This window comes from Phaseolus vulgaris, chromosome 7, assembly GCF_000499845.2.
Source record: "Phaseolus vulgaris cultivar G19833 chromosome 7, P. vulgaris v2.0, whole genome shotgun sequence".
Lineage (NCBI taxonomy): Eukaryota > Viridiplantae > Streptophyta > Magnoliopsida > Fabales > Fabaceae > Phaseolus > Phaseolus vulgaris.
Window position 1 is genome coordinate 4,509,869 of NC_023753.2, and position 16,427 is coordinate 4,526,295.

Genomic DNA, 16,427 nt, shown 5'->3' on the forward strand with positions numbered 1-16,427 from the left:
AATAGAAGTTTTAGAAAAGAAATGAAGTTGTAAATTGGTGTAATTTTCAATATATCACTTTTTTTTTCTTGCAACTCGCTTCACGTACACTATTTTTATTATGTTTTTTTTTCTTAATTACTTGAATGGAATGTACCTTTTTAATCGATCCACTAAAGAGATTCCTTGTCTCTGCGACTTAATTGCATTGCGAAGATCATTTTTGACATCTTCTGACTTATATTAAAAATAATATGAAAAGAAACTAAAAATATATTTTGGGAGAGTGAAAGAGAAAGAGTCAAAGGAAGAAAACGGCATTGTACCAATGTTTTTGTCTCTATCTAATCTAATCTACTCCAACAAAACAACTAGTATAGTGGTGTCTGACCGGTAAACTTTGTTTCCCGCGTTATCATTACCCGTTCCAACCAATAACTAATAACTAATAACCAATAACCAATAACCATTCCATATTCATATTCTTTTCTTCTCCAACCTTCTCTGTTTTCTTTCCTACCACTCCAACTCCAAGACCCTTTCAAACTCCATCACCACATCATTTATTCATTCATTTTTCTCATTCCAACCACTTCCACCACCATGTCCCTCTTTCTCTTTCTCTTTCTCTTTCTCTTTCTCTTCCTCCTCTTCTTCTCCATCACCCTCTCCCAAACGCCCCCCAGAGGGCTACTCATAAACTGCGGGGCCCAATCGCCGGCCCAATTCGATGACCTCACATGGTTCCCCGATTCGGACTTCGTCTCTTCGGGCTCGCCCATAACCCTCAACTCCCCCGTTCTCGTCCCCACTCTGCAAACCCTTCGCTCCTTCCCTCGCCAAGTCAAGAAGCACTGCTACTATGTTCCCGTGTACCGCGGCGCAAAGTACTTGGTGCGTACCACCTACTTCTACGGCGGAGTCAACGGCGTCGATCACCCTTTGCCCCCCGTCTTTGACCAGATCCTCGACGGGACCCTCTGGAGCGTGGTCAACACCACTCGAGATTACGCCAACGGAAACTCCACCTTCTACGAAGGGGTTTTCTTGGCCCAGGGGAAGATCATGAACTTCTGCATCGGTTCCAATCCTTACACCGATTCTGACCCGTTTATCTCTGCTTTGGAATTCTTGATTCTCGAGGATTCTCTCTACAATACCACGGACTTCACCAGCTTTGGTCTTGCATTGTTTGCGCGGAACAGTTTTGGCTACTCCGGACCACCCATTCGGTTTGTTTGTCCTTTTCATGCCCTCACTGTTCGAACTCAATGCCCCTTTTGAAGTTTTGTTCATTTAGTAGTTTCTTTTTCCTTTTCTCTTTTCTCTGTCGTGAGAAAAGAAAGTAACCTTTAAGAGAGGGTTGCAGCTTACAAGGCAGCTAAGGAAGCTTATGGATTAAATTCCGAACAGAAATTGGTTTTTTTCTTATGAATTTAATTAGAACTAGAATGTAAGGAAAGTGAAACTGTTTATTATAATGTTATCCAGTTACAAAAGAAGATGATAATTAAGAGAATTTTTTTATACCCTGAAAAATCGACCCGTTTTTTAACTTGATAATTGAAAGAAATTTATGATATCTGATAAATTTAGGAATTTTGTTACAGTTAGTTCATGATGACGACTCTTTCATCCAAGACTAATTGTACCAAAACCTTTAAATTTATCAGATATCATATCGACTCATATTGGACTTTACGAGTTTGCTTTTTACTGTGAAACCATTACCTTCGTGTTCTTTTTATTTGTTGTTTCCCTGGTCTCTGATGCAGAATTGTTTGTTTTTTGTTGTTGTTCAGGTATCCTGATGATCAGTTTGACCGTATATGGGGGCCTTTTGGGCAGAGTAGTTCTGCCGAAGCAAACACTGACAATGTTTCTGTTTTTGGTTTTTGGAATCTTCCACCTAAAAAAATATTTGAGACGCAGATAGGATCCGAACAATTGGAGTCCTTGGAACTGAGATGGCCTACAGAGCCACTTCCAAGCTCTAAATACTACATCGCTCTATACTTTGCTGACAACACTGTTGGATCAAGAATTTTTAACATAAGCGTAAATGGTATTACTTATTACCATAATTTGATTGTGATCCCATCAGGCATTGCTGTATTTGCCAGCCAGTGGCCTCTTTCTGGTCCTACTACAATAACTTTGACCCCTGTTGCAAGTTCAACCCGGGGCCCCTTAATCAACGCTGGTGAAGTTTTTTATCTGCTGCCACTTACAGGAAGAACTTCAACTCGAGATGGTATAGTTTTTAATCTTACGCTTGACATTATATCTTCGCCAACAAGAAAATATAAGTTTCTAAGCACAGGATAGAAAATGTATTCCTCCAGAGCCACTGTCTAGCAATATATCCTAAGGTCTTTTATGTCACTAATCAAAATTGCAAATTTTAAAATGACTTTATATGAGAAACGGCCTCATATCTAGATACAGTTGACTAAAGTTCTAGAGCAAAACGATTAGAGGAGTGGTGTTTTGCACTTTTTTTAAGAGAGAAGGGGTGAGAAATTTTTTGAAGAGATGAGTTAAAGAATGATAGAGCTACGAATTTTTTATGAATGATTGGAATAATTGAAGATAAGCATCGTATAGGTCAGTATACTGTCACTGTAATAGTATTTTTTATTGTCATGCTTGCCCCAGCTTGGTAAGAAAAATAATTGAAGATAAGCATCGTTAGGTCAGTATACAGTTACTGTGATAGTATTTTTTATTGCCATGCTTGCCCCAGCTTGGTAAGAAAGAGTTTGAAATTGGACAAATTTGTTTATAGTGAGAAGTGTAATGAATGCCCATTACTACTCGACAATTACCACTACTTTAACCCGAGTTTTGTTTTCCTTCTCACATATCAAAGAAAAATTCTCAAACTTTTTTCTGGGGTTGGGGATTGAGGGTAGCATGCCATTGGCAGCCCAAGAAAACAACAGGACCTGCTCCTGGTTGACTGGTTATTGTTTATTTTAAATCAACATTTCCACATAGCTGTAGTGCGCTTGAACATTAATTGTAGACATGCAAGGTTTTTAAAAGGGTAACTTTCTTTTGACAGTTATTGCGTTGGAAAAAGTAAAAGAGAGCCTTCGAAATCCACCACTGGATTGGAATGGTGATCCTTGTATGCCTCAGCAGTACTCATGGACTGGCATCACATGTTCTGAAGGACCACGTATCCGTGTAGTGACATTGTAAGACCAGACTTGAGTTGTTATAGCTAGCACATGGCATCCTGTCCTTTCAGTTTTGTTGTGCTGTGTGGATGAATAGCTTACTTATGATTTCCTTTTTCGTTCAGAAACTTGACAAGTATGGATCTTTCCGGATCTTTAACACCCTCTATTGCCAATATGACAGCCCTGACCAACATGTAGGTTCTTAAGTTTACGTATATCACTTTATGAAATTTAGTATTTCAAATTTTCTGATCAGTAAATCATTACCTTTCTTGCAGCTGGCTTGGGAATAACAGTTTAACGGGGCAGATTCCTGACCTCAGTTCACTAAAGCTGTTAAAGACACTGTAAGTTTTTACTTGGCGTGTGTGTATTTTTAACTGTGACATGATCGTTTATCTTTTAGCATATGGTTTACCTCATCACTGGCTGTAGCTAGTCTATCATTTTTCATTCAATGCTAACAAACATATTTTTGCAAGTTATTTTTATCCTAAAGCAAATCATGTACATATCGAAGTGTTTGAAATCTAAGAAAACTTCAATGTATTCATGGACTCAGTATTTGCATATTGTTATTTTATTTTAAGGCACTTGGAAGACAATCAATTCAGTGGAGAGGTTCCCTCATCCTTAGGGAACATCAGCAGCTTGCAAGAAGTGTAAGTTGTATCCTATTCTAGATATACTAGAGGTTACAAGCAAATTGTGTTCTTTGCTATTTGAATACGTGAAAATTTTCCCTACAAGCCTCCTCTTTTTTTCCGATTACGTTTTGATACCTTCATTATATCTAGAAAATTAGTCAACCTATAAAACTATATTGATTATGATCATTATGAATTTAGTTATATGAGTAATCTCCACTCATTATTTTGTTATGCTTGATTATTAGATTAGTAAGAATCAGAACAGACATTTGTTCAAAGCTAAATAAGTTCTTTGGCCTGATAAATGAGTGTGCCGAGGAAAAAACAAAGTGAATTTGACATCTGTTGAAGAAATAAGAGACTTGATTGTTCAATCCTTGAATGTTTTGATTTCGATCAATCTAAGAAATCTATCCATATGAAATTTCACTTATTTGTAGAATAGAGAATTTGAGTTTGTTGATCTTTATTACTTGGTATAACTGCAATTATGCCTGAATACGTCTTTCATGTAGCTTTATCATTGCCATTAAAAATTATATTTACAACTCATGTCCTGGAGAATTTAACAGATTTGTTTCACTACAATTATTTTCTGTGTACATTGTGTCACTCCAATTTTACCATCCCTGACTCATGCACCTCATCAAATTACAACGTTTTGCTTTTTTCTTGTTGGAAACTTTTTATTTCTCATGATCGACTGCTGAAATGAGTTACTCTTGAATTCCATTACATGTCCATGTACTTGTCTTCCTTTCCATATTTGTTTTATGTTACCTGATGATTGTCCCCCCTCCCCCATCTGTTTGTTGCAGATTTTTACAAAACAACAATTTGACTGGTCGAATTCCTGAAAGTCTCATTGGAAAACCAGGACTGGATATCAGGTAAATAGAGACCTATCTCTTCTTATTGTCAGCATCAATCACAGATGCTGTTTTACTGACTTGAGCTTATTTATTATCAACAGAACTTCTGGAAATAATTTCTTATCCCCTCCGCCATCTTGAGCGATTTTATTTCCTTCCACTTGTAAAGATGAAGACTATCCCTTTTTCAAGAAATTTTTATTCTTTTACTGCTTGAGTATTTTGATTCTGTGGTGAAAATTCTTCTTTTACAACTCATCAACCCAAGATGAAACTTCATCTCAGCCTTTCCTTGCTGGAGGACATACGGATTTCTTGTATTGACTTGGAGTGTACTTTCAGATTGGTTGATCGTTTGACTCTCGCTTCCTTTCAAAATGGAATGTTATTTCAAATTGTATTATACAAATCCTTGTATAGTAATTATTCATTAGTTTATTGAAAATTTTGGGTTTTTTTTTCTTGTTTTTCCATAACTTGTCTATTTTCATACTTTTGTAACTTGTATCATGTTCTTATATTAGAGTAATCACCGTGTTTTGTATTTTTACCTGAAGCAATTGTTCATTTATGGATTCACTCGGCAAGTGGGCCAAGTTAAATGTAATATAGTTGAAAGGAGGTTCTCATCCTTAAGGATTAGTAACTATATTAGCAGTTATGATTTCCTTTATATAGAATTGCATAAACATAAAATTCTTAAACTGCATAATGGACTGAAAATAAAATAAAAAAGTTCACAAAGCTAGAGTTGAAAAGATGATTGAATAAATAATTATAATTCTCAAGTATGATAAAGTATTCATATTGAATGAGACTTGAAAACTAATATGCAATTTTTTGTTCATACATGCAATATACAAGTTCTCTTGTTCTACTAGGCTAAACAAAATTAATTCCTTAATCCAATCTCAATAAATCAATTCTTTGATTAAAGTAATTTTCACTCCTGCATTAAGATTGGACCAATATTAATAGTCAAATACAACAACTCACCATGTTCCAACAAATGAAATCTTTGTTTGATTTAGTTTGTTTCAGAAAAAAAAAACAATAACATTTAATCTCTAAAATCAAGTACAGTGATTCCTCTACTCCAAACACTAAGCACAAAATCAAATCAATTAAAAACAAAATATACTTGGATATGTAGATGAGTAGAGTGATACAATGATAAACAACAGCAGAATATTACATTTCTAAACTAGCTTAAGTTCTCCTCCCTTTGCCATTAATCTTTTTCTTCTATTTATAGTATTAGTTACTTTGTCTTTAGTTGATTTTCCACACTCAAACCCTTGGATCTTCTGCTTTGTGGATTGCATTTCTTCATTTGAAAGTATCTTCTGTGTTGAGCTTTTATGTAGCTTACTCAACAGATTGTTTTTCTTCACTTTGAGGACTTCCCATGTGTTGAGTGTGTCTATGACTTGTTTACCATATTCTAAGCTCAAAATGCACATTTCTCTACATTATGTTTGTTCAACGCTTTGAAATGAAATTTTGGAATGCTCTCTGTCATGCCAATTTTCTGCACTTAGCGAATTTTTTGCCCTAACTCAAATCTGCTCAAAAACTTCTGACTTCTTCTGTATCAAAATCATATAGATATGTTAAAAATTGTACACATTCTAAATTTTTAAGTTGGTGAGAATTTTGTTTTGCAAAAATAATACCAATTTTGCAAATTAAATGCCTAAATCAAGAATAATGATGAATAAGTTTTACACTTACATCAGTCAATCATATATATATATATATATGTATATTGTGCTTTTTTTTATTTCTTTTGTATTTGGTAGGAGGATAAGTTTTTGTTTTAACCATTCAACCTCTATTCTTTATACATGACCTGGTGGGGGGACTTTATAAGTTATGTTCGGCTTTCATTTGATATCTTACAAATTCAGTAGCACTTAATTTAATTTCAATTGGTGATTTTTTTTAAAGCAATATGTTTATTACATACAGTCATTTAAAATTAAGTATTTAATTAACACGTGTGTTGTATTAAACAAATGTTTATTTTTAAAACTAAGCGTTATAACCAATAATTTTTAATATATATATATATATACATACATATTATAATAAGTAAATTTCCATAATATATAAATTGAATTTATGATAAACAACTTAAATCGTGATGTGAGATTATTCTGTAACTATTGAGAATTAAGAGTAGTTAACTATTCAATCACTTAAAAATGTTTCAGACTTGCATATTGAAAAGATAATTGTTTAATCTTTGTATGAAATAGAATTTGTGACACTTTTCACTCTATGAATTCAAATATTGGTGATTTTTTTAGAAGCGTAGACTGATATTTCTCTCCCTCTTATTTTGTTTTATAATTTATTTAAGAAAATGTATTATTTTACCACAGCATAATAATTGCTTGGGTTGATCGATCGATGAGATGTATGTGGCTGACAGGTGCCCATGTGGGACTTGCAAGTTGAGGAACCCTGCATCTCACTGTCTCATTGCTCTTCATCAATCAAAACTACCCATACAAAACAACCAAAAAATAACTACTCACCTCTACCATGCCATTGCAACCAAAGCCAAAATAATGCACAATCCAATGATTATACAAGTCAGAATTTACATTGTAATTTCTCAGATCCACCCAAATTAACACCTAATCTACCATGGCAACATGATTTGTTGGAACAAATATAAGAAATAACCAAAACCATAACCAAAAACAAAAACAAACTTATTCCAAAGGATCAAACTAAATAAATAAACATAGGCGTGGTGGCATGCAACATCTTTACTTTACCTCTCTAATTTTCCTTTCTTAAGTGGGAAAAGAGGAGGCAAGGCACTGCTCTTCACCTGTGTGCAAATTGGCACGTTAATCATTGGTCTAATTCTAATAGTAGCTGACCTTGTTCTCTCCAAACCTTTCTTTACCCTCTTCACTTGCTGCTCTTTATTGTTGTTATTCCTTGACCCTTCTTTCCCTTCTTTTGCAGCTACATCACCCAGTGAGCTTGCAGAAGAGGAGGAAGACGAGGAAGAAGAAGAGGGTGACAAAGAAGAAGCACGTTGCTTCTTCAACCTCAGCAACTCTTTCCATAGAACAGTGCACTTTGGTGGCCTTGGAGATGGGTCATCGTCTACAAACCAATTTACTCTACTGCTATTACTACTACTCTCTTCTTTGTTGTTGCTCACCACTGCCTCCTCTTCTAATTCCTCTTCCTCTTCTTCCTCTCCCTCTTTGGGTTTCAGACTGATCTTGCTGAGCTTCTCTAGGTGCTGCATCTGCCAAAAGGGTAGGAGTTTCCCTTCAAAGAAAAGCTCATCAGCAGTTACCACTGTGTTGTTGTTGCTCATGTTGTTTGAAAGGAACTCAAACTCAGCAGCATTCCTTGTTCTCTCACGTTCCTTCTCTTGATCTTTCTCATACACAGCGTTTGGACTGATGGAGATGAAGTTGTTCTCATCTAAGAACTCTGCTGAGAAAGATATTCTAGGACTTGAAGGTGCATCACTAGATCTGGGGTTGCCCTCAATAGGTTCAAGGGAAACCATAGTTTTTTTTTTTTGAGGGTACGGAGAGATGAGAGATTGTGTGTGGACTTGTTGGCAACTGAGGTGTGTGTGCTTAGGCTCTACTCTAGCATATGCATGAGAATTGTGATTTTTAAAGGGGGAGAAGAGTGCTTTAATGTTGCTTTTTATTTTTAATCCCTCTTCTTTTAACTGTCAGGACGGTGAGATTATAATAATCAAATGGTCTGGTAAACCCGAAACAAGTGATTTAAGGTTCTGTTTAGAATATAGGGACAGCACATGGACGCCTTGGGAAGTAAAAGACAAAAGCTTTTCATCAGCAATTCTTTGCATGCAAGCCTAACCCCCGTGTCTGCATGCTTTAATATTTTTTTGAATGTGTCTCTGTGACTGGTTTAATAATTACTTTTTACCATTTTACTTTCCCATTCCATTGGTAGAGAGGGAAAGGAGTAGATATTTTCAAATTTATGGAGGGTGTTATGTTATGTCATGTTGTCAAGTATCACAATTTTTTTGGCATGAAATTACTGCTGCTGTTTTCTTTAATCTGCTTAAATAAAATAATGCACGACTTGCACACTCCTAAATAGATTTGGTGTGGTCAGTGTCACTTGAAAGTTCAAATATAGATCAAGCAAGAAGATATTGGTGGGGTTAGAACTTAGAAGTTGGAACAAGAAGTCTATTATTCAAATGCTTGAAATTTCACAAGAAGCTAGTTTGGCATAAAAGATGTTTCAAACATTGGATTCCCTTAACTGCTAAAATGGAAGGAAAAAAAAACAGTTCAGACTAAAATTCAAAATTTATCTGAAGATTGGAGGCTGAAAGAAATAACAATAAAGTCGATTGTGAAAAAAAAGCTGATTATCTCAAAAAGTAAAATGACAACTCCATGTGATTACATGAATGAATGGTAAACATTTTGAAGCCAACATATGCAGGCCTTTTTCTTTCAGATTATTTAGTAATGGTTTGGGCAGTGCAGTACAGAAGATGATACAGAAAAGACAGAAGGGGATGAAATTATTTGAAGTTATATTAAGGCTTGACAAATAAGCTTAAGGATCCTTATGACATATATATTACAATTAAAGTGCTTGGTCAAAGAAAGATAGGATTGTTATTTTGACTCCACCTGCATGCAGGGACTTAACATGGAGGAGTCCCAAGCATGTGGGCACATGAGAGTAGTTTCTGAGCATGTGACAACTGGGGTTAAAGATTGAAGAGATATTAATGAAATGACCAAGTTACCCTAGAAATAAGTTGGTCACAGCTGGTTGAGATTGTTATTTTTTGTATGAGCAAATGAGTTGATTGTCCTAAGAAGAGGAAATCAAGAGTTGGGGTCTTGAAAAAGCTTCCATTAAGATTTGGGCAGGCTCTAATTAATTCCTGACAGCTAATAAACATTGGGGTAAATCTTTCAATTATTACACATTGGCTGCTTTTGTTTATAAGTACATTATCCTTGGGCATTCTGTGGTCCTGCCGTGGACTATTATTGAAGTCGATCCACAATAATGTTAAGTGACAGCAGTGTGAAAAAATACAAAAAACTTAAACATGTGATTTCTCATTAATTTAAGCTGCTAATTATGCAGATCCTTACCCAAACCAGACACTTCTATCAAATTCAAGGACAATTAATAATACTTCATCTTTTCTAACACGTCCACATCCTGAGATTTCACATTTCACCAATTAGTCAGTTGCTTTAGATTGTTCTAACATTTAATGTTCAACGGATTTTATCCATAAATTGAGAATAACATGCCATGTTTTTAAGCCCCTCTAGTGATTATCCTCAACAACAACTCCTACTACTACACATATCTGCTTTACAGTTCAAGTTTTTTTGTAGTGCCAGCAATTTCTTTATCTCGTTCTACAGTTCTGCAGAAAGACCAAGAAGGGAAGGAAGAGTCTAGCCATCAACTGTAAAGATCAGTGCTTCTCGGCACATTGACCTGTACCATTCAAGTGGGGCCCTTTGGAATTGATGCATGTACTATCCAACTTAGTCAGTAACAGACAAGAGTAAAGAGTTATGTAACAAGAACTTAGTAGTAGTAGTACCTTCCAATTCAGCATATATGGGAGAGCCAGGCATGTGTTGCTTTGAGAGAAAGAGGGGCCACATATTTGTCTTGTTGGTGTGGAATTAACATGAAGAGCCTGAAAGTGAAACTAAAACTCGTTGCATCGTGCACGTTTCAAGAGGAAAAAACATCTAGAGTTTGTGGAGATTGACCCCAAACATGGACACATACAGATTCCAACAAATCCTACACAAGAAGGAGACTGACTCAAAACACAAACACGTAATCATTCTAAACTAAATTATAATTTTTAGAGACTAAGACATTAACCAGAAACATGGACAACTCAATGATTCTAAACTATATACTAATTTCTGCACACACAAAAAGCCTTTGATACAAGCCAATGTGATTATACTGTTCTGGGAGAAAAGGACCTTAGACCAATAAGACCATATTCTATTAAAAATTAAAGAGGATTCGTGTTCATAATAGCTGTTCAGGACAAAAGAGAAAGAAACAAAGTGATCTTTTTTATTTGAGTAAGAAGTTTTTGAGCTCATAATAAACTGAGCTGGATGTTGTCAAGGAGTGGCACTAGGTGGGTTTAATAATGTTCTTTACTTTAATTAAAACCCAAAATATAGCCAAACTTTCCCACCCAGCACAGCCTTTGTCTTGATTAGTTATTTCCGTTTAATAACTTCAAATTAAGTGCTTCTCTCATGTATCTCTTTGATTAATCATTTATTGTCATAGCTTATGAATAATCTGCATAACTGTCCTTTTTGCCCTTCGGAAACACAAAGTAGAAAATGATTGGTCTGTACTGTTGTTGTCATGGCTCAAACAAGTGGAACAACGAAGGGAAAAATAGATAAAAATCAGCATTAAAAAATATTTAGTTGAACACACTTCTTCCTCGTAAATTCCAGGAGAAAAAATAATGAAAAGAAAAATTATATAATTTTCTTCACTAAGAAAAATCACTTTATTTAAAAACTCTTTCATACTCTAAAATTTTATTTTTTAACTTGGATACAAGTTGATTTTAATTTATAAAAAAATTATTGTATAAACTTTAGTTTTTTTTTGTGAGATTTGCACTCACTTATACATTATGAAATACATTTTTTCGAGACTATTTAACTCTACATGAGGATTATATATTTATGGTGATGCGACTGTGTTTCAATAAAACTAACAAACTTTCATTAAGATAGATTCTAAATAATGAATTCTAAATAACTCTGATATTATATTGATAAGTAAATTTCAAGTCTAATTTAACTTTAAAAATCGTAAGTTGAGTTTGCACTCACTTATATAATATAAATGTCTTTATATCTTGAGATCTCCAACTGTGTATATAGTTGTAACTCTCATTTATTTTGTTTGTCAAAATTACATGATTGAGAGTGAAAGAAAAAGTAACAAATTCCGTATATATATAGGAAAATATGGTGATATTTAAAAAAAATAGTTATTTAATTATATTAAATACACATAGTTTAGCCAAAAATAAATAAGCATATGGATTTAAGAATAAGAGGTTTGAGGGTGAGTGTAGGGTATATAGCCTAAGAAAACGCAACTTAATTTGGAGGGATTAAGTTTGACTATGGAGAAGTTAGGCTTGTTTGTTAGGAGTGTGTCACATAGCATACCAATTCAAACCAACAACAAGAGTCCTAGGGACAACAAATTATGACTATCTATTCACTTTTTATAAATAATTTATGCTTTCACGTCAAAAATTGTACATTTATATGTGAAATTTAAATAAAATTATTATTTCAATTTTCAATCTTTACCTTATTAAAAGATAATTGACCAAAAAGATCACAAGATCAAATTCTAACTTTGACTGATATGCATAAATAATTACTCTAATTGTTCAATGTCTTTACCAACTTTCATATTACTCCGTGTAATATTATATTAGGTGTAAAAATGATGAATGAGGAATGAAATTATGAAACCAAGTAGCCGTAGTCAATCTTTTAGATAACCATAAAAAAAATATTTCTAGTAAATTAAAAAAAAAAAATCTTCATAAAACCCTTTAAAATTTTCAAAATTAAAATGAAAATATTAAAAGTTAAAGCACTAGAAAACCATGAGTGATATTGTGGATATTTTAATTTATAAGTACATATCTAAATCTTATTTTATTGTCCATTTTAATTTTTTTCTAATATATTTTATTATTTACTCGTAGTAAATTATAAATAATTAACTTTTAAACTTTTATCGTAGCTGTTATATTTATAGTAAAGCCTTGGTTTTACAATAACCTAGCTTTTTGGATTAAAAAAGACTTTGTTAATTTATTATAATTTATACGAACGATACCTATTATGGACCAACCACCCATTTTTAGTAGGTTGAATATAAAATAAATTAAAACAGGATAAATCAACATGCATTGTCAACCTATTTAAAACATTTATAAACAAAAAAACAAAAGAAATAATATAAAGTAATTTAGAAAACCAATTTGAAATATGAATAATAGAATTATTAACTCATAATTAAACTTTTTTTTTATAGAAGACCCGCAGTTCTATCTCTTCAATTTGTACAACTTTAGAGATGAGAGTTAGAACATCTTTATTATTTTTTAAATGAAATTAAAAAACTATAATGTTTGTGAAATTATAAACCATCAAAATTTTACAAAAACTAACTACATCACCGTGTCTCTTCAACCTACATAGTAAAACATTCATAAGAATAAACTACGAAGTAAAAAATTGCAAGATTCATAAGAATAAACTATAATTAAAAATAGCACAAAACACAAATAGATCAGATATGATATGTCACAGACGTGGAAGATTTATACATATGACAAACCACTGTGAAATAATAGAAAATATTAATAATTTAAATAAGTGGAGAATTTGAAGAACAAATAACTTAAAAATGTTAAAGAAATCTTTAGCAGAAGGATTAGAGTCAGAAGACATTAGTTTAGTAATGAAACTAGTTCGGGTAATGAAGAAATAAAAAAAAATTGTGAGTGTATAGGTAAATTGTAACTGTTTACACGAAAATAAACATGGTAAAATCTGAAACAGGACTTGTGTTATAAATTGATAAACAAAATAGAAAATGAAGAAGAAAAATATGAATATTTAACTAAAATAAAGAACATGTTATTACACGAGGAAAAATGAGGCTAAAAAACACTAATAAATTTGAAGGTTGAGCTTGCTAAAATATTAAAGAAGGCTAAAAAAAGGAAAAATAACTGTAAACAACTTACAAAAAGAAGTGAAAATTTATCAGAAATAAAGAATTATTAGTACTTATCCAATATTATGAAAATACTATAGGAAAACTATTGACAGACAATAATTTTAATCAAAAGATACAATATAAATTATCAAAGGCCAGTGTTTGTAATGAGGAAAGATGTTATAGAAATATTTTATATTAACTAAAGACAATAACCAAGGAATAATACTTGGAACCCCTTCTTAACATAATTATGTGATTTTGAAGTTTTAAATCAGTGAATTAACATAAAATAATTTATTTTAATTTATAAAACCTATAAAACAAAAAGGAAATCCATAATATAAAAGAACTAGAAGAAATTAACTTTATAAATAAAATTGCTAATAAACTATCTGAAAGCCATATTTTTAAAACAGGAGATTCTTTATAATACGATAAAAGAATAATTAAATAAATTGAAGAGAGTTGTATACAAGAAGTATGTGAAATGATTCAACTGTGTAATTCTAAGATCTAAAATAATATAAAATTTCAGCCATAATCTCATGATAAAGGGTTTATGAATTGATTAGAGAAAGTATATATTCTCTTGTTATGAGATTAAGTTTATTGATAAAAGCACGGGCAAATGAAATTAAGGTAAAATTTACTCATTTATTGTGAAAGATTTGTAGAAAACTGGGAGAAATGATCGAGAGGACAAACAAGGTTGAGTTTGAAATAAAAAGGTTTATACTTTTTTAGAAAAAAAAAGAGTTGATAATTAAAAAAAAAGAAACGGAAGTGCAAATAGCAATTTAATGTAAATAGCAAAAAACTTAACTCTTTTCTACTTACACTTTGGGCTCAGGCCTGTTCAAAATAAGGCTCATTTTTTATGTACCCGTCAGATTTATTTCTGCATTACTCAATTTAAAATGTTCTTCACAACATATTTTTTACAATATGTCAAAACGGGTCAGTCCGTGAGTCTCCCTTATTTAAACAGGACGGATTAACTTTTTGAGTCCGCCAGTCCGCATTCACCTGACCACCTAACCTTCAAATCCGACAGGTCGTCAGGGTGGGACGGACTGACTTTATATATGATACTTTTAAAAAGGAATTTCATGTCTCTTAAATTAAAATTATTGGTGTCAATGTTTTATATACAACTTTATGTACATCAATTTCTTTATAAATAATTTGATTCACTAAAATTTGTTGATATTTACTTTATTTTGTTAGACATTAAATTTTTTTATTAAAATATCAAAATTTGATTCGATTTTATTGTTCTTATATAAAATGTAATATTAATGACTACACCAAAATAAATAAATCTAAAATAAAATAAAATAAAATAAAAAAGCGAATTACAAATTTGGGCACGTATCACCTTGGCAAACCAATGACGAGTCATCCCTAAATTTTCGGAGCAAAATTTCCAAAAAGTGTTTTTCAAAACAAAACTATATTTAAAAAAATTGAAAGATTTCTTAAATAAATCCATAATAAATTTTCTAAAGTGTATTTTGGGAAGAGCTTTCTAGTGAGAGTAAGATGGGGTATTTGGTCATTTCATCTAATTATAATGGGTGAATGAAGAAATTTGATGGGTGCAGTGAGAAATGCCGTGAGTATAAATATACAAGTGTGCACAAAATAATTGTCAATGATCATAATCTTTTTGTTACAATAATTATTATTTATTGTAATATTAATTAACAGTTGATTGAAAGATAACTATTATTTTTCTTTAAAGTATAAAAATACAAATGATAGCTTGATAATTAAATTAATACAGATGTAAGAGTTTAAAGTTTTCAATTTAATTTTTTTAAACTTAGTTTAAATATACAACAAGAGGAAGAACACATATATATATATAAGGGAATTTATTAAATATAAATAAATAAGTGATCCATGATTATAATACCTTCTATAGCGTTTTGGGGAAAATCGAAGTACAGACTCTCTTTTTTTTTGTTAGAATCTATCAAATTAATTAGGAAAAAAACGTCAAATTTCAAAGTTTCAATTTTCAAATTACGAATTATAATTGTCAAATACCACTGGAAAAAGGCATTAAAAAGATAACAGTTAAATAAAAATAGTAATAGATAATTTGTGGTGTGTACTTTTTAGCAGTAATTTATACTTATTTTTTAATAATTTTAAAATATAATTATAAGTAAGATAGAAATATAAAATGTGTATATTAAAATAGTAAATTCTTATTATATATTTTTATTTTATAAATAAAATATAGTTAAAAATCAAATAAGAACAAGAGATATGAAAAATATAGTAGTCTTTATTGTAAACAATCTAAAGATTTTCCAATCCTTTTTCCTTCTTTGGAAAAGTTACGGTCTTGCATACATTGAACGTTAAATTGGAAAGCTGAATAAAAATAAACGAGGTAAAAAGTTAACTACAAAATTTGCCGAGGAATTAGAGAGTAATTAAAAATTGTTAAACTTACTTATTAATAAATATAAAAAGATTGAACTATAATTTTTCTAGTATATATATATATATATATATATATATATAGTTTTAATCTAATTTTACTGATGAAATATATTTTGAAAATATTTGTAACTTTAATTTTCAACTAAATTTAAACTTTTATAGTAATTTATTGATAGATAAATGATTTCAATTACATTTATTTAATGTTTTTAATTATTATATATTTTCGTATTGTGCATTTACTATTAATCTTATACTATGAATATTGATATTTAAATTAAAAATAAAGAAAGAATAATATATTTAAAAATAAATGTAACAGTTTCATTTAATTTAATTAATGTAATAATTAAAATATTTTGAAGTATAATATTAAAAATAACAAATTAGATTTGTAACACCCCATAATTTACATATAACTATTATAATAAAAGTGTTCTACCAATTTCTGTACAAAC

General features: G+C 31.4%; 2 protein-coding genes across 2 annotated transcripts; one reads left to right on the forward strand and one right to left on the reverse strand.

The window, feature by feature from the left end:
• The first annotated feature begins 415 nt into the window (after nucleotides 1–415).
• LOC137828393 (putative leucine-rich repeat receptor-like serine/threonine-protein kinase At2g14440) lies at nucleotides 416–5,335 on the forward strand. The gene is made up of 8 exons (XM_068634950.1): nucleotides 416–1,211; nucleotides 1,782–2,233; nucleotides 3,047–3,182; nucleotides 3,290–3,361; nucleotides 3,446–3,514; nucleotides 3,758–3,829; nucleotides 4,636–4,707; nucleotides 4,791–5,335. Exons 1-8 carry the CDS (start codon nucleotides 583–585, stop codon nucleotides 4,828–4,830), a joined length of 1,542 nt encoding a protein of 513 aa, XP_068491051.1. The 5' UTR covers nucleotides 416–582; the 3' UTR covers nucleotides 4,831–5,335.
• A 1,928-nt stretch (nucleotides 5,336–7,263) lies between these two features.
• On the reverse strand, nucleotides 7,264–8,536 carry LOC137828658 (uncharacterized). The gene has a single exon (XM_068635322.1). The coding sequence runs from the start codon at nucleotides 8,234–8,236 to the stop codon at nucleotides 7,475–7,477; it is 762 nt and encodes a 253-aa protein (XP_068491423.1). The 5' UTR covers nucleotides 8,237–8,536; the 3' UTR covers nucleotides 7,264–7,474.
• Nucleotides 8,537–16,427: the final 7,891 nt, after the last annotated feature.

Bases quoted from the DNA above. Each gene is read 5' to 3' on its own strand.
- LOC137828393 (XM_068634950.1), top strand. From the start codon at position 583: ATGTCCCTCTTTCTCTTTCTCTTTCTCTTTCTCTTTCTCTTCCTCCTC. The intron at 1,212-1,781 runs GTTTGTTTGTCC...GTTGTTGTTCAG, and splicing joins TACTCCGGACCACCCATTCG to GTATCCTGATGATCAGTTTG. The intron at 3,362-3,445 runs GTAGGTTCTTAA...CCTTTCTTGCAG, and splicing joins ATGACAGCCCTGACCAACAT to CTGGCTTGGGAATAACAGTT.
- LOC137828658 (XM_068635322.1), bottom strand. From the start codon at position 8,236: ATGGTTTCCCTTGAACCTATTGAGGGCAACCCCAGATCTAGTGATGCA.